This window comes from Hevea brasiliensis, chromosome 1, assembly GCF_030052815.1.
Source record: "Hevea brasiliensis isolate MT/VB/25A 57/8 chromosome 1, ASM3005281v1, whole genome shotgun sequence".
In the NCBI taxonomy this organism is placed as follows: domain Eukaryota; kingdom Viridiplantae; phylum Streptophyta; class Magnoliopsida; order Malpighiales; family Euphorbiaceae; genus Hevea; species Hevea brasiliensis.
Window position 1 is genome coordinate 10,123,505 of NC_079493.1, and position 26,925 is coordinate 10,150,429.

At 32.7% G+C, this 26,925-nt stretch overlaps 3 protein-coding genes across 4 annotated transcripts; 2 read left to right on the top strand and 1 right to left on the bottom strand.

Annotated features, from left to right (window-relative positions):
- Positions 1 to 8,204: 8,204 nt before the first annotated feature.
- LOC110651037 (putative disease resistance protein At1g58400) lies at positions 8,205 to 9,860 on the top strand. The gene has a single exon (XM_021806231.2). It carries the CDS (start codon positions 8,205 to 8,207, stop codon positions 9,858 to 9,860), a length of 1,656 nt encoding a protein of 551 aa, XP_021661923.2.
- Positions 9,861 to 10,268: 408 nt separating this feature from the next.
- Positions 10,269 to 26,703, bottom strand: LOC110651034 (probable pre-mRNA-splicing factor ATP-dependent RNA helicase DEAH5). 2 transcript variants are annotated; one of them, XM_058143951.1, is made up of 3 exons: positions 23,156 to 26,703; positions 21,543 to 22,281; positions 10,269 to 10,696 (listed from the first exon to the last, which is right to left on the bottom strand). In XM_058143951.1, exon 1 carries the CDS (start codon positions 26,543 to 26,545, stop codon positions 23,432 to 23,434), a length of 3,114 nt encoding a protein of 1,037 aa, XP_057999934.1. In that variant the 5' UTR covers positions 26,546 to 26,703; the 3' UTR covers positions 10,269 to 10,696; positions 21,543 to 22,281; positions 23,156 to 23,431. The 2 variants fall into 2 exon arrangements, with proteins under 2 accessions (XP_057999934.1, XP_057999936.1); XM_058143953.1 differs by lacking the exon at positions 10,269 to 10,696 and having other exon boundaries at positions 21,165 to 22,281; positions 23,156 to 23,271; positions 23,391 to 26,703.
- On the top strand, positions 18,200 to 19,825 carry LOC131183001 (probable disease resistance RPP8-like protein 2). The gene has a single exon (XM_058152616.1). The coding sequence runs from the start codon at positions 18,200 to 18,202 to the stop codon at positions 19,823 to 19,825; it is 1,626 nt and encodes a 541-aa protein (XP_058008599.1).
- Positions 26,704 to 26,925: the final 222 nt, after the last annotated feature.

Here is a 26,925-nt window from a genome sequence, read left to right on the forward strand (position 1 = left end):
AGGTGGATCCATAACATATGCTGAATGGTTTGATAAATTAGTTAGTATTTTCATATAAAGAAAAAAATATTGTGGATGGTTGTTGATGTAAATAAGAAGTAATTTGATAAAATTGTCATGAAAAATATTGTAGATTGTTGTGTTATTGAATTGTGAGATTTTTATTGATTCCTGACAGGTGGAAATGTCAAAATATAGGGAAAACTCTGCCGGTTTTTATTTTCATTTCATAATAAATTTCAATAATTTATTATTTATACATATAACAATTAGCTTGTGATAACTGTATATTTTTGTTCAGAAAAAAGAATTGGGTCGAAAGCCAACTCCGACTGACTTGTTTGTCCGCACACACCCAAAAGCATGACAAGAAAACTTTCGTGGACAAAAAATCCAAGGACATGCATGTATGGTACTCTTTTATTTATTTAACTACAAAATTTTATTGCATTACATGATGAATTAATTATAATTTATTTTCATTTTTTATTACATATAGGATGCTATAGTGGCTAGGAGGGAGGAGCTGACATAAACCACACCGAACAAAATCAATGAGAACCAACTTTATTTGGATGTAGTCAAAGGCAAAGAGAAGAGACGGAAGGTGTATGACCTTGGATCTAAATCATCTACTTTTTACCCATTAGTTGGAGCATCTTCTAGTAGGGCGTCTATTGATGGCTGTCGAATCTACCAGAAATTAAATTAACTGAAATCACCAATTATGAAATATTTTCTGCAGTAAGTGGTAAATCCAAGTCGAACCCTAGAGACTGAATTATTAAATTTCGTGTACTTGTATAATGGAAAAAGAAACAAAGGTTGAGAGGGGGCGGGGTGTTAATTCACAATCCAAAGAAATCAAAAATTCAAAATTAAGATCTAAAAATAAGAAACTCTCCAATTAAATAAACTTCAGTCCAAGGTAATTCTCATTCTAATGCACTGATTCGATCATAGACAAAAGAAATACAATTATATCTTATTGAATACTTAACGTAGACTTACCAAACAGCGAGGTAAACCCCTAACTTCCTTATACTCATCAATTCGAGTCCAGCACTCTTATTGACTCTAATTATTAACTGAGTTGGTATTAAGCAATCCTCATCAAATTAATAATTGCTTTAAGAAAAGGAAGTAATTAAGCTGAACAATAATTTATGAAGCATAAATCATTTAATGCACCCTATTGTTTCCTTAGGTTATTATCGAAAACTTAGATCATAATCAATAAAATCTAATTGCTACTCATGTTCAATCTTACACAACAATTACAGATTATGAAAATGAAATCAAATAATTAACTAATAGGCCTTTTTAGCAAATCATTCAACAGATCAAAAATAATTAAATCATAAAACAATAGATATTCAAAAAGACATAAATTAAATTAAGAACCTAGTCTCACAAATCACACATAAGAACTTGAATCCCTTGAACTGAATTAAAAACTTAGCCACTCATGTTCATGGCTTACAAAAAAAATAAAGGAAAAATAAAGAAGAAATCTGAAAAGAGAAAGGAGAATGGAAGCCTTCAATGGAGAACGAAGGTCTGAATTGGGATGCTTTTAGCTGCTGCCCAAAGACGTATTTATAGTAAAAAACCTAATCCCAAAGATAGGAACCAAACTAGGAAAAGTTTTGAAATTCAAAAAGGTAGATTTTCAGCCTGCATTCATGTTTCTGGAATCAAGGCCGATTTTCAACAACTTTCTTTCCGAATCTGCCTCTGTCCTCTTCAGGAAAGTTGTAACCCTATTTCTTAGCTTTCAAACGGGTACTTATTTGCCCAAATCCGAGGTCTATAGCTCAAGTTATGGCCCAAAAACTAAGACTGGTTCAGACAGATGGTCCAGCCCATAGTGACAACTTCATTGCCATTTTTGACAATTAAAATGGTCTCATCTCGCGTCTAGCCCTTCATAAAAGTTGTAGAGGTGGCTTTTAAGGTTCAATTGGGCTAGGCCTTGCTTCATTTGGATATCTGAAACTCCAGATATAAAATAAATACTGAAACTGGTCGTGACACATTGATTTTGGGCTTTTGCAATAGATCCATAACTCATTTTGTCAACTTTGGAGACTGATTTGGGCTTTAGTCCCTCTTTATCATTTGAAGTGCTCTATCTTAGCTTTTCAATAGATTAAACAACACTCAAATTGGAGACCCACAACTTTAGAAACACCTGAAAAATACAGCAAAGGTAAAATGCTGAAAATTTCTCCATTTAACACAATTATTTCACAACTATCTAAAAATATGCCTAGATGATAAATATATTTTAACCAATTGAATTAAACATAAAAACACACTAAAAACATTAAATGTGATGGGAGTAAAATTAATAAATTATGCATTTATCATCTACATCATGCAATTATCAAAATGCTGCCTTACAAAGACGAGTACAAGAATTGGAGAAATAGCTTGAGGATGAGAGGTAAACTATGATAGAACGAATGGATCAAATGAAGTTGGAAATGGAGACGAATATGAAATGCATGAAAAGCTCTACAATGGAGGAGATGATGAGATTAATCAGAGTCCTACCAATACCTCTTCCTCCACCTCCACAAAATTGAGGGTTTTGGATTTTATATTTAATTTATTAGACTTTAGTATGTTTTATTTTAATGCTATGAATTTTATATTAATTTGTTATACGTTGTAATTACTTTTATTTTGAATAATAATAATAATAATAATAATAATATTATTATTATTATTATTATTATTATTATTATTATTTTCTTATTAATTTTAATTTTCGATTTAATTATAAAATATTTTAAAATTTGAAAAATTAAAAATTACATATAAATCCAAAATACCGATTTATAGTTGGTACATTTTTTTTCAAATTAAAATAAATACATAATTTACTTATTATTTTTTTTGTTGGTAATTAATTTTAAAATAATTAAAAATATTACCTACCACACTTTTAGTTGGTAATTTTTTTCAAAATAAAAAATAAATTGATAATTTACCGACTAAATCTATTTGGTCAGTAATTACTAATTAACTTTTAGTCGGTAAATAGTAGCTATTTACCCTCCTTACCGACCAATATCTATAAATCACCGAATAAATTTATCTACAAATTGTTTTGTCACTATTAAATTTTAAATAATAAAAAAATATACTGACCAAATATTTTAGTCGGTATATTTTCAAAATTAAAATATAATTTATGTTTTACCGACTAACTCATTTAATCAGTAAGTACCAACTAACTTTCAGTCTGTAAATAGCAAATTTGACCCTTATTGCCTGTGATCTACTGATAAGAATATCGACCAATATATACAATGTACTGACTAAATATTAGTTAGTAATTACCAATAAATTTTTTTGTTGATAATTGAGTTGTTAATTATCAACTAAATAGTTAATCGGTAATTAATAACGACAACTCAAATACTGATTAATATAAATTTGATCAGTAATTGGTCGGTTTCATTATCGACTAATTAACCCTATATTTAGTCGGTAATTTTAGTTGCCATGTTTTTAATTTCTTTTAGTATTAAAAAAAATATAAATCAAACGCAAAAGAGAGAAAACACATAGGAAAAAAGAGGAAGAGGAAGAGTTGGGATAGCAATGGGTAGGGTATCCGCGAAAATCATCCTACCCGAACCCGAACCCGATTAATATTTTCAAAACCCGAACCCGTCCCAAACCCTATTAAAATTTATTCTCAAATACCCGAACCCGTCCCAAACCCGATTGTTATTACCCGAAAAATACCTGAACCTGTTTAATTTTATATATTTAATTAATAATCTATATAAAAAATTATTTCTATTAATAATTTATATTTTAAAATTTTAATAACTTAATAAAATATTTCAATTTTATTTTATATAAAATAAAGTGTATAAAAATTTATAAATATTATTATAAAAAAGCATATATTTTATGTTTAATTAAATATTTATATAAACAGATTTAGGTAACGAATACCCAATATATAAAATTTGAATCCGACCCGAACTCGTCACGGGTATTAAATTTCAAACTCAAACTCGCCCCAAACCCAATTATATACTATCCAAACCCGTCCTATTAGGGTTCGATCGGATCAAGTACCCGCAAAAATCTGACTCGTTACCATCCCTAAGGAAGAGTAATCATGAGAATATCCACCATCGGACCATCTGAAAAAGCAGAGCTGAAAGGAAAAAAAAAAAAAAAACTTCAATTCGTATGCGAAATTGCTGAAAGAAATTAAAATACAAAATAATGTTGCAGATATTAAAATTTGTCATTCTTCTTTGAAAAAATTATCCATACCAACTTACATTTAGGTTTGAGTTTTAATCTCGAATGATTCTTGAATATGGTGTGCACAAATCAATTTTCATATATAATGTTCTTCTCATCTTCTCATTGAATTTTCACTTAAATTTTTAACTTCAAATTAATTGAAAAAAAAAATCACCTTTTCTATCTCCAATATGAAAAAATATATATTTAGTAATAAGTTCTAATTGAATGATATGAATAGTGATGAATCTAGAAAAAAAAATTTTCAGAATCAATCTATAGACAAATTACATAATATATTTATTGCACTAAAAAATAATACATGAATACCATATAAAAACAGTAAAGTCTTAAATTTAAAAAGAAATCCACACATTTGCAAGTGAAGTTGTATATACATCGTGAGCATATAATAATTTACTCAATATATAAGGGTCAACTGATTTCCTATTAGTAAGAAATACATTCTCCATTAAAAAGAAAGATTCAATACTTAAATTTAAAAGGATAAAAATATATATATATATATATATATATATATATATATATATATATATATATATATGCACACTATAAGAGCCTTTTCTTAGATTTTATTTAAGAATAATAAGCTATTAAACATGAACATTACAATTTCCCAATGTACCAAACAGAAAAACATGACCATTACAAGATCATTAGTCAAATGCTACACAAAGAAAAACTTTAATTCCAAACGATATTAGGTTCAAAATTTTGAGAAACAAGAATAAAAATAAAAAATCAAAGATTAGATATAAATATTCCTGACGCTAAATATAAAAAAAAAAAAAAATAGAGACGTAGAGGTAGACTAATAAATTTTCTTGTTAAAAAATGAAAAGATTCAATTCTTCCTGTTTATTTATTTTAAAATTATTCACTCATATAGTCCTCTAATTATTGTGCCTTTATTAAATTTTAAAAAAAAATAATTAGAGATATTTTTCTTTGTCACTCGCTACATATAATTTAATCCCCATCATTGGCGCAGGCGTAGATCCATTACAGTTTCCTGATTGGTCAGCTACCACCCGCCATGTAACACAGTACAAGTACTAACACAAATTGGAATATTAGACCACCAAAATACCAATACTAACTCTAGTTAGCCATTAACAATAAAAAGGACCCATGAATCTATAGCAAATACTGCCTGAACCTGATCAGAATGTTCAAGAAAATTGACAACCACCAGGCTCTATTCCAGAGCTTATTCTTTTGACTGTCAAATATCAACATTGCAATCAAGCAAGTTATTGCTGATCTACCCCACCCCAAAAGGCCACGAAATGGCTATCCAACCGCCACAAATGTCAATCGTAAATCAAGCAAAGCTGCTTAAAGTATTTGGCCAATTACCAAGAGTCATGCATTGATGCTTGATCGCTAGCTGGTCAAAATTTGCCAATTACCCATTCAATATTTAGTTTCATTGGATAACATAATTAATTTCCTTAGATTCATTAGAGTTCTTCATTCAATTTTATAATAAAAATTGAAACCAGAGTAATATTCCTATATGGACTTATCTCCTTGAGCATATTCATGAATATAATTTCTGAGTTGAAATCCTCTGGCCTTATCTTCAATGCGATAAATTCTGTCTCTGTTAAGATAATTCCACATTTCAGCAGCAGTCTCAAACGGTCGCAGGTTCATTGCTATTTGTGATTCCACAGAACTTGATATCCAGCTTATGAATGCAGAAAGAGATTTTGTCTAGGTAGGCTCTGAACACCATGAATATTTCAGAGAACAAAGAAGAATTCTTAGGAAAGAACACTATAGTTGGGTGATCTACACCCCAGAATTTATAGTCTTTCAAGAAGAATATATCCTCCAGGATTCATGGAAATCAAAGGAGATTTTGTCTTTCGAATTAGATAAAAGTTTTATTTGAACTCCTACACTTTTTAAAATGAGCAGTATTACTTTAAAATTATTTTTAATTTGATGAAGTGAAATGAAAAATGAATTACATTAGCTCGTGAAAAGAACGTCCGTTTCCATCTAACAGCATCCATCATCTTTTGCATTTCCCTAAAAGAAGAATCAAGTAGCAGAGAACATTGAAGAACCATCTCTAGTTTTCTCCGCGGCCGTCAGCATTCACCATCTTTTTCATATCAGCCTCCCCCAATTCACCAATGAATCTGTAGTTTACTCAACATATCACTTCTTGGGTGTTCAGATAAAATGCCTCAGGTTCTTTTAGTGGTTCTTCTGCCTTTGTGCAAGAGTCAAAGGGGAGAGCAATGAAGCTGGGAGGTAAGGGAGCACAAGTGGTTTCCAAGCAATAAGCAAGCATTGGTTCCTTGGAACATATGTGTTTTATGCTTTCATGACCTGACATGAGCTGTAGTACGGGTTCGTAATTCCCACCAGGATCCACATTGCTCAATATCTCAACAGTTCTCTCATGAGTGGTCTTCACAAAGAAATGCTCATATGGAGATGTCATTTCTGGTCCAAATTTGCTATTTGTACGTCCAAGATTTCTAACGTCCTTCAAGCCTTCCTTTAAAGAGTTTATGAATGTTTGCGAGTCAGAAGGCGATGAAAAACGCATGCAAACTTTTGAACCTGCCCTAACCTACCTCCGTAACTTGAAAATACAATTCTGCTACCTCTAACAGGGCAATCCTGCAGACATGAAAACTGAGGCCAAGAGAAAACTAGGTTGGAAATGTGGTGTTTTTCATAGACTGTCCCGTGGAATGAGACAATGAGGACGACCCCACAAGCACTATAATCACTTATGAGATGCAGAGAGGCTATTGAAGAAGAAGAGACCCATCTGCCACAGTGTTTTCTCTTGATGTATCTGGAAGTAAGAGGCTTGAGAAATTGACAAGTTGATGGGAGAAAAGGAAAACTGAAGAAGCGAGAGTAGTGTATCTGCCACAGGTCTTTATTCATGGGTTCAAGAGCCGCTAGTCACTTCTGCATGCTGTTCTTCTTGATCTCTCTGTTTTTTTTTTTTTTTTAGTGATAAAGAGTTTGGATCAATAGAATTTTACAAAATTATAATGGCTTATTTATAAATAGTAAATTTGTAAATATATGAATGATTTTGTAATTAAACAAAATTTTTAAGTACTTTAAAGTAGTTAATTCATATTTTAATTATTTAAATTTAAAATTTTTTAATTTAATGACATCCACGCTTTAAAAATATAAATATTAAATTGTTAACAAAATAAAATATTGAAGACTAAATTATTAAGAAAAAAAACTTAAGGGACTAAATTATTTTCAAATTAAAATATTTTGATCATTTTTTTTTTAAATTAATGGCAATTTAATGAAATTCTAACGACAGGTATTAAATTGTAGGTTTTATCAAATTTTATAGACTAAATTATTTAATTTTAAAAATATAAAAACTAAATTATAGATTTTATTAAAACTCGGAAACTAAATTATAATTTATCCAATAATTCAAGAGTTTATTTTCCTTTTAGTCTTAATTTTAAGAGATTAAATAGGCTATTTCCCTTAAAATTACATTCCCTAATTACAATCTATCATAATATTCACAATAAATATAAAATATTTGGTCCTCAATTTTGTGCATAACATCCTGCTAATAGATTTTTCTTATCTAAATTTTATCCACCATAAACCCAAAACATAGATATATAATGAAATATACTTATTAATTACATTACATGTACCATATATTTGTTTCTTGATCCATGATAAATTAGGCCCAAGGTAAGAATTTCTCCGCACATAATATTCATCAGCTACAAATATAAATAGAAAACAAGTTGCAGTTTTCATCATTTTAAAATCATTTCACACCTTGACTTTCAGAGTGGTAGATTGTGTCTTTTTCTGATCTTGCAACATTAGCACTGCCTGTATCTCATCATTTGGATCCAAAAATATCCATAATCATGCCTATCTTCTACTACAGTCGTAAATCCGATGGCAAAATTGAGTCGATTTTCGCTGAGATGCCTGCAAGAAAATCTCAAGTTGATGTTATTCCAAGCAGAGCTGAACAAGACAAAGGTGAGTCTTCTTCCTTGTCTGCTTCCAAATCAAATTACGAACAGCTTCCTCATCATCTCAAATCTTGCTTAGATTACTGTTCTATCGTTTCCAAGCAATTTTCTATCGTTTCCAAGCAAAGTTCTATCGAGAAACAAAAACTAGTTAGGCTTTTGTTGGCTCATGGTCTAATACCAGAAAAAGAAGGCCAGATTATGGAGGATGTAGCAGCAAATATTATCAAAGAATTAATTGGCCTTGAGATGCTTGAAGAAGATCAAAATTTTAATTTTAAAGTACATGTGTCTGAATTCCATCAAGAATCATGCCTTGTTGAAGTTGATGAGCAAGATTTTGTTGCTAATGCTGCGAATTTGCCTATCCATGCTGTAATTGAAGATGATGGGAAAATCCTGCCTCTTGACTTCAAAAACTTTCGAATTCGATCCTTGTTTGCGACTGCGATAGAGGGTGCCCTTGATGAGATTCAATATATAGGAGCCTTTTCTGAGGCGTATTTGCAAACTGTCTGTGGATTACAGTTTCTGTTGATTTTGGAATTGCATGGCACAGTAGAGTACTTACCTGATGAAGTTGGAGATTTGGTTCACCTGAGGTATTTAGGATTGTGCTCAAAGATAAAGAAGATTCCATGTACTATAGGCAATCTTCAAAAACTACAAACTTTGGATATAAGTTGTGGTGAAAACCTATGCAAATTACCTGTAGAAATTCTGAATATCAGACAGCTGAGGCACCTTTTATTGAAGGATTACTTAGAATCTGATGGTGGAATTAGAGTTCCAAGAGGGATTGGAACTTTGATACATCTTCAATCTTTCACAGCTATATTTTCTGGTGCAAGCTTCGCTAGTGAATTGAGTCTTTTAACCAAACTACGAAGCCTTGACATTCGAAATGTGTCTGAGGATCATGCAGATGAACTATTTGCAGTCATCACAAACCTGGAAAACCTTGTCTCCCTGTCAATATCTGCAGAACAAGCCAGTCGGGGTTCATTCCTTCCTGAAATGGAACAATTTTCTCCTCCACCTCATCTTAAAGAGCTTCGTTTACGTGGAGGCCTATTTGAATTGCCTAATTGGCTTGCATCCATTGAAAATCTAACCAATCTAGGTTTATATCACTCTAATCTTTTGGAGAATCCATCTTCAGTTCTTCAGTTTCTTTCCAAATTAAAACATCTCACTCTATGGAATGCCTACAAGACAAAGCTCATTGGTAAAGAGTTTTGCAAGAATGGTGGATTTCAAGAGCTGGAAACTTTGACAATTTGTTCAGAGTATTTAGTGGAGTGGACTGAAATTGTGAATGGAGCTTTCCCAAGTTTGAGGACACTTCAATTTTACAATTGTTTAAATTTGAGGTTTCTTCCTGAAGGTTTAGAGAACATTTCTAGTATTCGAGAGTTGCGTTTATGGCCTTCACATGGAGATCTAGCAAGAAGATTGGGTGGTGAAGAAAATTATAAGATCAAGCACATTCCAAATTTTCAGACACGCTGCCCAGTTCCCATGGTGGCATACTCGCCATTCTAGTTTCCTGAGGAAACAATGGAGGAAGTGATCTTTCTGCTTCACCTGTTTGATTCTCTACTAGTTGTGTCATTTATTTTCCATGTGCCATGTTGAATTGTGTTTGAAAAGTTTAAAGATGAAATGTTGAATTTAATTGAAATATATTAATTTTTATGTTTATAAATTTGTTAAACTTCAATTTTCTTAGTTAAAATTTTTACTTAAAAAAATTATTTTGAAAAAAATAAATTCATATTAAAGTGATATGATTTTATTAAAATTTAATCTATTTAATAAACTTTCTGAAACCTTAAAACATCATTACTTAAATTATATTTTTTATATTACAAATAAGAGCCAAATAATAATATAAGAACATGCATTTTACATTTTAATTATTCTAAATAACATAATTTTAATGAAGTCTAATTAGATAAATGTGAATTTTAAATGATAAGTAATATGAAAACAACCTCACAACTAGGCATAGTTTTACCAAACACTTCTGTCAATTACAATCAACTATCAGCTATCCAGTTATCAATGATGTCCAACAGTTAAACCAAATATGCCTCCCATCGAGCAGCTATTACGGTGGAGTTTCAGAAGACTGACTTCAAATTTTTATGTCCATGACAAGAAAGGAAGAGGAATACTCAGGAGTTTAGACTTCACCCACCATTAAGTGATCATACAGCAAAATCCCAGTCACCATATTCTAGATTTTGCTTCACATCCATATAAAATGCAGACAATAATGAAATCCGTGCATGAGATTTATTTCATTGCTTTTGACCACCACCACAGATTCATCAATGCCAACCTCTTTGGGAAATACCCAACCATCACCCAATCACCTACAAAAATCAAAAAGACTCAAAAACCGGTACAATGGAATTACAGTGACAATTTCACACAGCAACCCACTAAAATACCAATACCTACTCTAGTTAGCCATTAACAGTTAAAAGGACCCGTGAATCTATAGCAAATACGGCCTGAACCTGATCAGAAGGTTCAAGAAAATTGACAACCACAAGCTCCAATCCAGAGCTTATTCTTGTGACAGTCAAATATTAACAGCCCAATCAAGCAAGTTATTACTGATCCACCCCAACCCCAAAAGGCCACGAAATGGCTATCCAACCAACACAAGTACCAATCATAAATCAAGCAAAGCTACTGAAAGTAATTGGCCAATTACCAAGAGTCATTCATTGATGCTTGATTGCTAGCTGGTCAAAATTTGCCAATTTCCCATTCAATATTTAGATTCATTGGAGAACACATTAGATCCAAACCACATTTGCTGGAAAATTATGTTTATTGGCTATTCTAGGCATAAATGGCGTATGTTACACCATCACAGGGGAATTTATAACAGTACATGAATATCAACCGAGGCAATAAGTAATATTAAAAAAAAAACCCTGAGGCAGTCACCAATTGTATGAAAACTTTCTCTACATGCTGGGTAAAAATAGATAAAGCATCATGAAAATCTCTCTCCGTCTCTCTCTCTCTCTCTCTCTCTCTTATTTACAACAACCTAATAAGGGGTGGAAGCAATCTTAACAGACCACAAGTATGATAAAGGTGAGACCTGAGATACAAAACCACTTCTTTCCTCCCTCATGTTACTAAGAACAACAAGCGGAAAACAAAAATAAAAATACAGGAAAAGAATTAGAATTAAAAAAATAAGGAGAGAAGGTATGGTACTATGTTATTCATCCTACCTCATGAAGTCAAACTCAGATGGACAGGTTTTCTTGCACCAGATTTTGACAGTTGAGTGGGGTCAGTATTGAGTAAAAAGAAAGATAGATGCCTATGTATTTCCACTGTCAAGTAGCAAACAGAATATAGCCATGTGAATATCATCCCAGATTAAGTGGATTGATTCTTTATTGCATTACATGATGAATTAATTATAATTTATTTTCATTTTTTATTGCACATAGGATGCTATAGTAGCTAGGAGGGAGGAGCTGACACAAACCACATCGGATAAATCACTAAGAACCAACTTTATTTGAATGTAGTCAAAGGCAAAGAGAAGAGACGGAAGGTGTATGACCTTGGATCTAAATCATCTACTTTTTACCCATTAGTTGGAGCATCTTCTATTAGAGCGTCTATATCATGCAATTATCAAAATACTGCCTTACAACGACGAGTATAAGAATTGGAGAAATAGCTTGAGGATGAGAGGCAAGTTATGACAGAACGAATGGATCAAATGAAGTTGGAAATGGAGATGAATATGAAATGCATGAAAAGCTCTACGATGGAGGAGATGATGAGATTAATCAGAGTCCTACCAATACCTCTGCCTCTACCTCCACAAAATTGAGGATTTTGGATTTTATATTTAATTTATTAGACCTTAGTACGTTTTATTTTACTGCTATGAATTTTATATTAATTTGTTATACGTTGTAATTACTTTTATTTTGAATTTTACTAATAATAATAATAATAATATTATTATTATTATTATTATTATTATTTGCTATTATGCATTATTAGTATTTTCTTATTAATTTTAATTTTCGATTTAATTATAAAATATTTTAAAATTTGAAAAATTAAAAATTACATATAAATTCAAAATACGGATATATAGTCAGTACATTTTTTTCAAATTAAAATAAATACATAATTTACTTATTATTTTTTTTGTTGGTAATTAATTTTAAAATAATTAAAAATATTACCTACAACACTTTTAGTTGGTAATTTTTTTCAAAATAAAAAATAAATTGATAATTTACCGACTAAATCTATTTGGTCAATAATTACTAATTAACTTTTAGACGGTAAATAGTAGCTATTTGCCCTCCTTACCGATCAGTATCTATAAATTACCGAATAAATTTATTTACAAATTGTTTTGTCACTATTCAATTTTAAATAAAAAAAATATTACCGACCAAATATTTTAATCGGTATATTTTCAAAATTAAAATATAATTTATATTTTACCGACTAACTCATTTAGTCGGTAAGGACCGACTAACTTTCAGTCGGTAAATAGTAAATTTGACCCTTATTGCTTGTGATCTACCGATAAGAATATCGACCAATATATACAATGTACCGACTAAATATTAGTTAGTAATTACCAATAAATTTTTTGTTGATAATTGAGTTGTTAATTATCAACTAAATAGTTAATCGGTAATTAATAGCGACAACTCAAATACTGATTAATATAAATTTGATCAATAATTGGTCGGTTTCATTACTGACTAATTAACCTTATATTTAGTCGGTAATTTTAGTTGCCATGTTTTTAATTTCTTTTAGTATTAAAAAAAATATAAAATCAAACGCAAAAGAGAGAAAACACATAGGAAAAAAGTGGAAGAGGAAGAGAAGGGATGGCAACGGGTAAGGTATCCGCGAAAATCACCCTACCCAAATCCGAACCCGATTAATATTTTCAAAACCCGAAACCGTCCCAAACTCTATTAAAATTTATTCTCAACTACCCGAACCCGTCCCAAACCCTATTGTTATTATCCGAAAAATACCTGAACCTGTTTAATTTTATATATTTAATTAATAATCTATATAAAAAATTATTTTTATTAATAATTTATATTTTAAAATTTTAATAACTTCATATAATATTTCAATTTTATTTTATATAAAATAAAGTGTATAAAAATTTATAAATATTATTATAAAAAAGTATATATTTTATGTTTAATTAAATATTTATATAAACAGATTTAGGTAACGGATACCCTATATATAAAATCTAACTCGTTGCCATCCATAAGGAAGAGTAATCATGAGAATATCCACCAACGGACCATCTAAAAAAGCAGAGCTGAAAAAAAAAAAAAAAAAAAAAAAACTTCAATTTGTATGCGAAATTGCTGAAAGAAATTAAAATACAAAATAATGTTGCAGATATTAAAATTTGGTGGATGAGTGGCCATACTAGACTAGATAAAGTCCGTAATGAGAGTATTAGAGAAAAGGTAGGAGTGGTGCCAATTGAAGATAAGTTAAGAGAAGGGAGATTGAGGTGGTTTGGTCATGTGAAGCGTAGACATATGGAGGCTCCAGTTAGACAAGTAGAGCACATTAGGTTAGAGGATAGAAAGAAAAAAAGGGGTAGACCTAAATTAACTTGGAGGAGAGTAGTACAACATGACTTAGAAGCGTTAAACATTTCTGAGGATTTAACCCAAAATCGTTCAGAGTGGAAAAAGCGAATCCATATAGCCGACCCCAAATTTTTGGGATAAAGGCTTAGTTGAGTTGAGTTGAGTATTCTTCTTTGAAAAAATTATCCATACCAACTTACATTTAGGTTTGATTTTTAATCTCGAATGATTCTTGAATATGGTGTGCACAAATCAATTTTCATATATAATGTTCTTCTCATCTTCTCATTGAATTTTCACTTAAATTTTTAACTTCAAATTAATTGAAAAAAAAAATCACCTTTTCTATCTCCAATATGAAAAAATATAAATTTAGTAATAAGTTTTAATTCAATGATATGAATAGTGATGAATCTAGAAAAAATTTTTTCCAGAATCAATATATAGACAAATTGCATAATATATTTATTGCACTAAAAAATAATAAATGAATACCATATAAAAACAGTAAAGTCTTAAATTTAAAAAGAAATCCACACATTTGTAAGTGAAGTTGTATATACATCATGAGCATATAATAATTTACTCAATATATAAGGGTCAACTGATTACATTCTCCATTAAAAAGAAATATTCAATACTTAAATTTAGAAGGATAAATTTAAATAAATCTGTAAATATGCAAGAAAAATTTAAGAAAAAGAGAATCTTAAGTCTTGTACAAAATTGTGAGGTATTGAATTCGAATCCTAATTAAAGTCAATAGTAAAAAAAAAAACAATCATCTCTACTATCAAATTAATTGAACTTTCACTTATATATATATATATATATATATATATATATATATATATGCACACTATAAGAGCCTTTTCTTGGATTTTATTTAAGAATAATAAGCTATTAAACATGAACATTACAATTTCCCAATGTACCAAACAGAAAAACATGACCATTACAAGATCATTAGTCAAATGCTACACAAAGAAAAACTTTAATTCCAAACGATATTAGTTCAAAATTTTGAGAAACAAGAATAAAAATAAAAAATCAAAGATTAGATATAAATATTCCTGACGCTAAATAAAAAAAAAATTAGACGTAGAGGTAGACTAATAAATTTTCTTGTTAAAAAATGAAAAGATTCAATTCTTTCTGTTTATTTATTTTAAAATTATTCACTCGTATAGTCCTCTAAATATTGTGCCTTTATTAAATTTAAAAAAAAATAATTAGAGATATTTTTCTTTGTCACTCGCTACATATAATTTAATCCCCATCATTGGCGCAGGCGTAGATCCATTACAGTCTCCTGATCGGTCAGCTACCACCCGCCATGTAACACAGTACAAGTACTAGCACAAATTGGAATATTAGACCACCAAAATACCAATACTAACTCTAGTTAGCCATTAACAATAAAAAGGACCCATGAATCTATAGCAAATACTGCCTGAACCTGATCAGAATGTTCAAGAAAATTGACAACCACCAGGCTCTATTCCAGAGCTTATTCTTTTGACTGTCAAATATCAACATTGCAATCAAGCAAGTTATTGCTGATCTACCCCACCCCAAAAGGCCACGAAATGGCTATCCAACCACCACAAATGTCAATCGTAAATCAAGCAAAGCTGCTTAAAGTACTTGGCCAATTACCAAGAGTCATGCATTGATGCTTGATCGCTAGCTGGTCAAAATTTGCCAATTACCCATTCAATATTTAGTTTCATTGGATAACATAATTAATTTCCTTAGATTCATTAGAGTCCTTCATTCAATTTTATAATAAAAATTGAAACCAGAGTAATATTCCTATATGGACTTATCTCCTTGAGTATATTCATGAATGTTTCTGAGTTGAAATCCTCTGGCCTCGCCTTCAATGTGATAAATTCTGTCTCTGTTAAGATAATTCCACATTTCAGCAGCAGTCTCAAACGGTCGCAGGTTCATTGCTATTTGTGATTCCACAGAACTTGATATCCAGCTTATGAATGCAGAAAGAGCTTTTGTCTAGGTAGGCTCTGAACACCATGAATATTTCAGAGAACAAAGAAGAATTCTTAGGAAAGAACACTATAGTTGGGTGATCTACACCCCAGAATTTATAGTCTTTCAAGAAGAATATATCCTCCAGGATTCATGGAAATCAAAGGAGATTTTGTCTTTAGAATTAGATAAAAGTTTTATTTGAACTCATACACTTTTTAAAATGAGCAGTATTACTTTAAAATTATTTTTAATTTGATAAAGTGAAATGAAAAATGAATTACATTAGCTCGTGAAAAGAACGTCCGTTTCCATCTAACAGCATCCATCATCTTTTGCATTTCCCTAAAAGAAGAATCAAGTAGCAGAGAACATTGAAGAACCATCTCTAGTTTTCTCCGCGGCCGTCAGCATTCATCATCTTTTTCATATCAGCCTCCCCCAATTCACCAATGAATCTGTAGTTTACTCAACATATCACTTCTTGGGTGTTCAGATAAAATGCCTCAGGTTCTTTTAGTGGTTCTTCTGCCTTTGTGCAAGAGTCAAAGGGGAGAGCAATGAAGCTGGGAGGTAAGGGAGCACAAGTGGCTTCCAAGCAATAAGCAAGCATTGGTTCCTTGGAACATATGTGTTTTATGCTTTCATGACCTGACATGAGCTGTAGTACGGGTTCGTAATTCCCACCAGGATCCACATTGCTCAATATCTCAACAGTTCTCTCATGAGTGGTCTTCATAAAGAAATGCTCATATGGAGATGTCATTTCTGGTCCAAATTTGCTATTTGTACGTCCAAGATTTCTAACGTCCTTCAAGCCTTCCTTTAAAGAGTTTATGAATGTTTGCGAGTCAGAAGGCGATGAAAAACGCATGCAAACTTTTGAACCTGCCCTAACCTATCTCCGTAACTTGAAAATACAATTCTGCTACCTCTAACAGGGCAATCCTGCAGACATGAAAACTGAGGCCAAGAGAAAACTAGGTTGGAAATGTGGTGTTTTTCATAGACTGTCCCGTGGAATGAGACAATGAGGACGACCCCACAAGCACTAGGATCACTTATGAGATGCAGAGAGGCCATTGAAGAAGAAGAGACCCATCTGCCACAGTGGTTTCTCTTGATGTATCTGGAAGTAAGAGGCTTGAGAAATTGACAAGTTGATGGGAGAAGAGGAAAACTGAAGAAGCGAGAGTAGAGTATCTGCCACAGGTCTTTATTATGGGTTCAAGAGCCGCTAGTCACCTCTGCATGCTGTTCTTCTTGATCTCTCTGTTTTTTTTTTTCTTTTTTTTCAGTGATAAAGAGTTTGGATCAATAGAATTTTACAAAATTATAATGGTTTATTTATAAATAGTAAATTTGTAAATATACGAATGATTTTGTAATTAAACAAAATTTTTAAGGACTTTAAAGTAGTTAATTCATATTTTAATAATTTAAATTTAAAATTTTTTAATTTAATGGGACCCACATTTTAAAAATATAAAGATTAAATTGTTAACAAAATAAAATATTAAAGACTAAATTATTAAGAAAATAAAACTTCAGAGACTAAATTATTTTCAAATTAAAGCATTTTGATCATTTTTTCTAAAATTAATAGTAATTTAATGAAATTCTAATGGCAGGTATTAAATTGTAGGTTTTATCAAATTTTATAGACTAAATTATTTAATTTTAAAAATATAAAAATTAAATTATAAATTTTATTAAAACTCAAAAACTAAATTATAATTTATCCAATAATTCAAGAGTTTATTTCCTTTTTAGTCTTAATTTTAAGGGATTAAATAGGCCATTTCCCTTAAAATTACATTCCTTAATTACAATCTATCATAATATTCACAATAAATATAAAATATTTGGTCCTCAATTTTGTGCATAACATCCTGCTAATAAATTTTTCTTTTCTATATTTTATCCACCGTGAACTCAAAACATAGATATATAATGAAATATACTTATTAATTACATTACATGTAAATGAAATATACTTATTAATTACATTACATGTACCATATATTTGTTTCTTGATCCATGATAAATTAGGCCCAAGGTAAGAATTTCTCTGCACATAATATTCAACACCTACAAATATAAATAGAAAACAAGTTGCAGTTTTCATCATTTTAAAATCATTTGACACCTTGACTTTCAGAGTGGTAGATTGTATCTTTTTCTGATCTTGCATAATTAGCACTGCCTGTATCTCATCATTTTGATCCAAAAATATCCATAATCATGCCTATCTTCTACTACAGTCGTAAATCCGATGGCAAAATTGAGTCGATTTTCGCTGAGATGCCTGCAAGAAAATCTCAAGTTGATGTTATTCCAAGCAGAGCTGAACAAGACAAAGGTGAGTCTTCTTCCTTGTCTGCTTCCAAATCAAATTACGAACAGCTTCCTCATCATCTCAAATCTTGCTTAGATTACTGTTCTATCTTTTCCAAGAAATTTTCTATCGAGAAACAAAAACTAGTTAGGCTTTTGTTGGCTCAAGGTCTAATACCAGAAAAACAAGGCCAGATTATGGAGGATGTAGCAGCAAATATTATCAAAGAATTAATTGGCCTTGAGATGCTTGAAGAAGATCAAAAGTTTAATAGTAAAGTGCATGTGTCTGAATTCCATCAAGAATCATGCCTTGTTGAAGTTGATGAGCAAGATTTTGTTGCTAATGCTGCGAATTTGCCTATCCATGCTGTAATTGAAGATGATGGGAAAACCCTGCCTCTTGACTTCAAAAACTTTCGAATTCGATCCTTGTTTGCGACTGCGATAGAGCATGATCAGATTCAATATATAGGAGCCTTTTCTGAGGCGTATTTGCAAACTGTCTGTGGATTACAGTTTCTATTGATTTTGGAATTGCTTGGCACAGTAGAGTACTTACCTGATGAAGTTGGAGATTTGGTTCACCTGAGGTATTTAGGATTGTGCTCAGAGATAAAGAAGATTCCATGTACTATAGGCAATCTTCAAAAACTACAAACTTTGGATATAAGTTGTGGTGAAAACCTATGCAAATTACCTGTAGAAATTCTGAATATCAGACAGCTGAGGCACCTTTTATTGAAGGATTACTTAGAATTTGATGGTGGAATTAGAGTTCCAAGAGGGATTGGAACTTTGATACATCTTCAATCTTTCACAGCTATATTTTCTGGTGCAAGCTTCGCTAGTGAATTGAGTCTTTTAACCAAACTACGAAGCCTTGACATTCGAAATGTGTCTGAGGATCATGCAGATGAACTATTTGCAGTCATCACAAACCTGGAAAACCTTGTCTCCCTGTCAATATCTGCAGAACAAGCCCGTCGGGGTTCATTCCTTCCTGAAATGGAACAATTTTCTCCTCCACCTCATCTTAAAGAGCTTCATTTACGTGGAGGCCTATTTGAATTGCCTAATTGGCTTGCATCCATTGAAAATCTAACCAATCTAGGTTTATATCACTCTAATCTTTTAGAGAATCCATCTTCAGTTCTTCAGTTTCTTTCTAAATTAAAACATCTCACTCTACGGAATGCCTACAAGACAAAGCTCATTGGTAAAGAGTTTTGTAAGGAAGGTGGATTTCAAAAGCTGGAAACTTTGACAATTTGTTCAGAGGATTTAGTGGAGTGGACTGAAATCGTGAATGGAGCTTTCCCATGTTTGAGGACACTTCAATTTTTCAATTGTTTAAATTTGAAGTTTCTTCCTGAAGGTTTAGAGAACATTTCTAGTATTCGAGAGTTGCGTTTATGGCCTTCACATGGAGATCTAGCAAGAAGATTGGGTGGTGAAGAAAATTATAAGATCAAGCACATTCCAAATTTTCAGACATGCCCAGTTCCCTGGTTGGTATTCTCACCATGCTAGTTTCCTGAGGAAACAATGGAGGAAGTGATCTTTCTGCTTCACCTGTTTGATTCTCTACTAGTTGTGTCATTTATTTTCCATGTGCCATGTTGAATTGTGTTTGAAAAGTTTAAAGATGAAATGTTGAATTTAATTGAAATATATTAATTTTTATGTTTATAAATTTGTTAAACTTCAATTTTCTCAGTTAAAATTTTTACTTAAAAAAATCATTTTGAAAAAAATAAATTCATATTAAAGTGATGATTTTATTAGAATTTAATCTATTTAATAAACTTTCTGAAACCTTAAAACATCATTACTTAAATTATATTTTTTATATTACAAATAAGAGCCAAATAATAATATAAGAACATGCATTTTACATTTTAATTATTCTAAATAACATAATTTTAATGAAGTCTAATTAGATAAATGTGAATTTTGAATGATAAGTAATATGAAAATAACCTCAAAACTAGGCATAGTTTTACCAAACAATTACAATCAATTATCAGCTATTCAGTTATCAATTATGTCCAATAGTTAAACCAAATATGCCTTCCATCGAGCATTCAGAAGACTGATTTCAAAATTTTATGTCCATGACAAGAAAGAAAGAGGAATACTCAGGAGTTTAGACTTAACCCACCATTAAGTGATCATACAGCAAAATCCCAGTCACCATAATGTAGATTTTGCTTCACATCCATATAAAATGCAGACAATAATGAAATCCGTGCATGAGATTTATTTCATTGCTTTTGACCACCACCACAGATTCATCAATGCCAACCTCTTTGGGAAATACCCAACCATCACCCCATCACCTACAAAAATTAAAAAGACTCAAAAACCGGTACAATGGAATTACAGTGACAATTTCACACAGCAACCCACTAAAATACCAATACAAACTCTAGTTAGCCATTAACAGTTAAAAGGACCCGTGAATCTATAGCAAATACGGCCTGAACCTGATCAGAAGGTTCAAGAAAATTGACAACCACAAGCTCCAATCCAGAGCTTATTCTTGTGACAGTCAAATATTAACAGCCCAATCAAGCAAGTTATTACTGATCCACCCCACCCCAAAAGGCCACGAAATGGCTATCCAACCAACACAAGTACCAATCATAAATCAAGCAAAGCTACTGAAAGTAATTGGCCAATTACCAAGAGTCATTCATTGATGCTTGATTGCTAGCTGGTCAAAATTTGCCAATTTCCCATTCAATATTTAGATTCATTGGAGAACACATTAGATCCAACCCACATTTGCTGGAAAATTATGTTTATTGGCTATTCTAGGCATAAATGGCGTATGTTACACCATCACAGGGGAATTTATAACAGTACATGAATATCAACCGAGGCAATAAGTAATATTAAAAAAAAAAAAAAACCCTGAGGCAGTCACCAATTGTATGAAAACTTTCTCTACATGCTGGGTAAAAATAGATAAAGCATCATGAAAATCTCTCTCTCTCTCTCTCTCTCTCTCTCTCTCTCTCTTATTTACAACAACCTAATAAGGGGTGGAAGCAATCCTAACAGACCACAAGTATGATAAAGGTGAGGACCTGAGATACAAAACCACTTCTTTCCTCCCTCATGTTACTAAGAACAACAAGCGGAAAACAACAATAAAAATACAGGAAAAGAATTAGAATTAAAAAAATAAGGAGAGAAGGTATGGTACTATGTTATTCATCCTACCTCATGAAGTCAAACTCACATGGACAGGTTTTCTTGCACCAGATTTTGACAGTTGAGCGGGGTCAGTATTGAGTAAAAAGAAAGATAGATGCCTATGTATTTCCACTGTCAAGTAGCAAACAGAATATAGCCATGTGAATATCATCCCAGATTAAGTGGATTGATTCTTTCAAATACATTTTTACTACTCAAACAACCAAGAAAAAAGTGGCATATGGATGTAATCCTACATTATGCAGACTAACCCATAGAATGAATGCATATATCACATAAACATCAAACAGAGAATCATTTAAATGAGAAAAGTCATCTACATGATGATCCTATTTGCAAATACCATGAAAACAGACTCCCTTCTCCTATGGAACATTTGATCGCTGATTCTTATTTCAAAAGTTATACTTCTCCAATGGTACATATAGATGATCTGTTTTATAATTAAAAAGTTATATGCTGAAAGTCCGAAAGCAGCAAGTTCCTTCCTATATAAGAACATAAAAAGAATACAACTCTTCAATAGCAAAAACTTGCACTATTCAGTCCTCTAAGTGACACCTTAATTTCCTAAAATCCAGGCAACATTCTGTTAAATTCAAGTGCATAGGTGTAAGCAAGCACACAAAATAAATGGCACGTTATAATAGGAAAGAGGACCAAACAAGAAAATGGGAAGGATCCCTCAAAGGCTACGGTAGGTATGATTTTGATTCATCAGCTTGCTTGCTTCTTCAAAGACTGCTGACATTCTGCTCTGCAAGCTGCCACATGGCAAATATGAAGTTCAGTAAGGAAGAGATGAAGAGTAATAATGTCATTAATAATCCATTTCTGAAAATTTGCTGTTCCCCTACTTCTCATATAAAATAAATGCAACATGTTGACCTTGAATCACAATATTCAACTATCAAAGCAAAGCATACACATGATTTGTAATGCGCAAGATGCAATGCTCCTTGAAACTTTTTGAAGGCCTAAAGATTTCCTATGAAATTAGTAAAGTAACAGAAACCAGGCTGAAGATTTGCTTTCATTGTTTGCAGTGCAATTGGCATAGTCAGCAAGCTCGGAAGGAAATGCTTAACAGTGACATGGACATAAAACACATAAAACATTTTCATATCCATGCATGCAGAAATGCATCAACACCATTTTAGCAAATAATTATCACAATGGCAGATAAGAGTGATGGAATCAAACAAGTGAAACGAATCTATTTAAACAGGAAGTAAATAACACATTTTATGTGCTATATTTTCATTGCTTCACACTATAGAGAAAACAGTTGTGCAACAGAATTAACTTTAAATGTTTATGCTGTATATCGAGTATAGTTGATAAGCTAAAAACTTATCACAAGCAACTAATGCAACTAAATTTTAGTTCAACAAGCCATATGTCAGTAATGAGAGGCAAAAAATAAAAGATTTGACATTAAAATAATCTAAAATACATAAGTAGTTACTTTGCAGGTTAAAGTGCTAATAAGACTAACCTTTAAGGATGAAAAAGAAAAAAATCAACAAGAAAACATAATAGTAAGAGAAGTTAAACAATCAGCAGTTTAACATCCAGTTTAGAATATCAGAAGAAATTTCCTGTATCATCCACGAATTCATCCATATGAAAAATCACCTTATGATTCAAGGAGGACTGCATTAGGTTAACTGACAGCAGGATACTAGCTACATCTCTCTGACATGGATCCAATGTGAACAAGATGGACGAAAAGGATTATAATCAAGCCAAACCTGTTTAACACTGATGCTAAGTTGAGTTCAGGTAAATATTTCTAAAAATCTAAGAAAAAATTAAAAAAAAATTAAAAACCAAATTAAGAGAGTACTAAACAATCAAAATAAAAATACACCATTCCAAAAACCAGCATACTCAGAATTGCCACAGCATGTACTAAGCTCGCCGTTTACTGAGGCGCCAAGAATTAGGTTCATGATATCTATCATAAAGCGGTTCAGTGCGTTCTTGACGTTTGCGCTTGCTCATCTTCGTTGGATCTGCAGCTCTGAAGAATCTTGGTGCCAGTTCTATAAGCCATTTAGGGTCTATAACAGTTACCTCACGCATGTACTCCTTTGTAGTCATTACTGCCTCATGATAGATGACCCAGTCTGGTTGTCTGTGGAAAAGAGCACTACTTGGGTGGATATAAACTATCTGATTGTTAACTAGGCTCCGATAACCACCTTGTGGATCCTTTCTAGCTGTTTGGAAAAAGAATCCTGCAGTAATTGCTTTCCTTATCTTCTTAAAATCCTTTCCAGCACTCCCAACATCTAGCTTATACTTATCCATGATGGTTAGAAGTTGTTTTCTAACATCCTGTGCCGTCCTTAATGATCGAGACTGAACAAAATTCTCAGAACACCAAGGCCCTGAGAAACCTTTAGCTTTCCAGGCCTCATATACAGCAAGTAAAGTCAGATGGTCCCCTTCTGGACAGAAAAAGTTAGCCCTCTTCTGATCTGCTTGAGCTTGTTTTTCCCTTGGCCTGTAGAATACGTTACCAGTTTGGACCATCGCAATAATAGTCAAAATCTCATCACTGCACCCAAGATCAACACTAGCCAACAACATTTTAGCCAGTGGTGGATCAAGAGGAAATTCTGCCATTAGTCTTCCTGGTTTAGTCAGAAGCCCCTCCTCATCCAGACAACCTAGACTATACAGTTGTTCCATGGCAGAAACGAGGGCTGGGGATGAAGGCATATCCATAAAATCAAAAGAGAAGGGATCTCTAATTCCCATGGCCAACATGGTGAGCATGGTTTCTGCAAGGTTAACTCTTTGGATTTCTGGAGTTGTAGTAGGGGACATCTCATTACGAAATGCACTCTCAGTGTATAGGCGGTAGCACTTTCCAGGACCAGTACGCCCAGCACGCCCAGCTCGTTGCTTGGCCGATGCTTGTGAAATAGGAGTTATAACCAGAGATTCAACCCTTAGCTTTGGATTATAAACATTTTGTTTCATAAATCCAGGATCAATGACATAGAAAATTCCATCTATCGTCAAAGAAGCCTCAGCAATATTGGTTGCCACAACCACTTTCCTCTTCCCTGGAGGAGCTGGTTCAAATATCCTTGATTGCATTTCACCAGGAAGTGCACTATATACAGGCAAAATAATCATCTCTGGAACATTTTTACCCAGCCCTTTCATCCTCGTACCAAGAGACTCACATGCGCAATCTATTTCTTCCTGGCCTGTCAAGAAGAGAAGAATATCTCCTTCAGGTTCTGTCAAGTGTATTTGTAGAACTGTTGTCAGAGCTGCATCAAGGTAATCACTTTCTGGCTGTTTGGTATACATTATCTCCACAGGAAAAGATCTTCCAGGAATAGTGAAAATATTGCAGCTAAAGAAATAGCCAGAAAACTTTTCTGCATCAAGCGTGGCAGATGTTACAATCAAACGGAGATCAGATCTCCTTTTTAGAAGTTGCTTCAGCAGGCCAAAAAGAACATCAGTGTAAATCGTCCTTTCATGAGCCTCATCAAGCATAATGACTGAGTACTGAGACAGACTCTTGTCAATCAAAATTTCCCTGAGAAGTAAACCATCAGTCATGTACTTGATCACGGTATTAGGTCCTGTGCAGTCCTCAAAGCGAACAGCATAACCAATTTCCTCTCCTAAACGACAACCAAACTCTTCCGCCACCCTCTTTGCCACAGAAATTGCAGCTACCCTACGTGGCTGAGTGCAGCCAATTTTCCCACTTGCTGTGTAACCAGCCTCTGCAAGATACTGGGTTATCTGTGTAGTCTTCCCTGAGCCAGTCTCACCAATAACAACTAGCACCTGGTTGTCAATCACAGCCTTAACTAATTCCTCCTTTAACCTGTAAATAGGCAAGCACTGCCTCTGTTCCTGGATGGATAACTTCGACCTTTGCCCAAAAGTGAACGATTTCCCAAAGGTATCCTTCTTCCATTCTGGTATGCTATATGCAGATGAGCCAACGTCCCTAAGCTCCTGGGCAAGATGCCTATCTCCAGTCTCAGGCATTGGGTCTTCCCAAGAACGATTAAGATCCTTAGGTATCCAATCAAGCATCCTCCTCAGCTTCTCTTCACGCACTTCTCTCTGTTCCTTCATGAGTGCAGACTGAAGTACAGCTGCACGACTCATTGATCCTTCTGGATTCTTAAATATCTTCACAGGTGACATATCGATACCAGTACTATGTCTAGTTTTCCCTCTCAGAAAGGCTGGTTCATCCTCATTCAGCTCTACCTCAATCTCTTCCTCAGCCTCTGCATCATCCTCATGACCATCACACACTGGATACTCTCTCACACTCAAAACCCCTGAAGCAATCAACTGATTAAATTCATACTCGTCCGGAGAGCTCATTCTCATCCTTCTTTGCGCATCATCTCTGTCTTCCACTTCTAAGCTCATCTTAATTCCAGAAACACCAGTCCTAATCATGCGTCTTTCTTTTAACCTAGTCCTCAAATTATCACTATTGGCCTTCTCCTTCTTCAACAATCTCAAATCCTTACCAGTATCCTGATCAACATCCTTCATGGAAAGCCTCAACCTTTTTCGCCCAGGTGAATCAGAAACAACTTTTACATAAACCTCCTCCCCAATTCGCACATCCTTGATATTCCCATCAAAAAAATCGGATTCATGAACCAAACCCTCCTTCCCCTTAAACTCATCCAACCCAACAAAACATCCCTTATCCATAACTCTCGAAACTCTACCCTTATACACACGACCAATCAAGCCCTCCTTCCCTAATTTCTCATCCAATTTCGGCGGCGGAAGAATGGCATGAATGATCTTAATGAGATTTCTGACCAAGTATTCAGGCAATTCAGCCCCGTTTTCCTTCAGTTTGGATTGGAATTCCGGGAAAGAATTACAAGTACGACCCAATTCCGTGACGAATTCAGCCAATACTTTGTCTGCAAATCCTAAGTGGGTTTGGAGCTCGGAACAAACGTGAGATAACAGGGAAAGGTATTCTAATTTCTTCAAATCAGCAGCCATTGAAAATTTTTTTCAAAGAGAATATGAGAATAGAATAGAGCAGAGATTGAAGAACAAGAAGAATTGATTGAAGAAATTTTGTTTTTCTTCGTTTACCAGTAGCTTGGCTTCCTGGAAACAGAATTTCTGCTGGCAGTCTATTTGGAAAATTCATGACAATCAAATCAATATTGACCCAATTTCAAAAATTAGAAAAAAAAATCTAATTCTAAAATTTTTATTTGATTTATTAAAATAATTTAATAATTTGCCAAATTTCGTTAAACAAATAATTTGATAAATAATAATTAAAGAATTAATTAAATTCCCCATGCTTTATAGTTTAATAGTATTTTTGGCAAAATCTGTAATTTGAAAAAAAGTCATGGATAAATTATAAT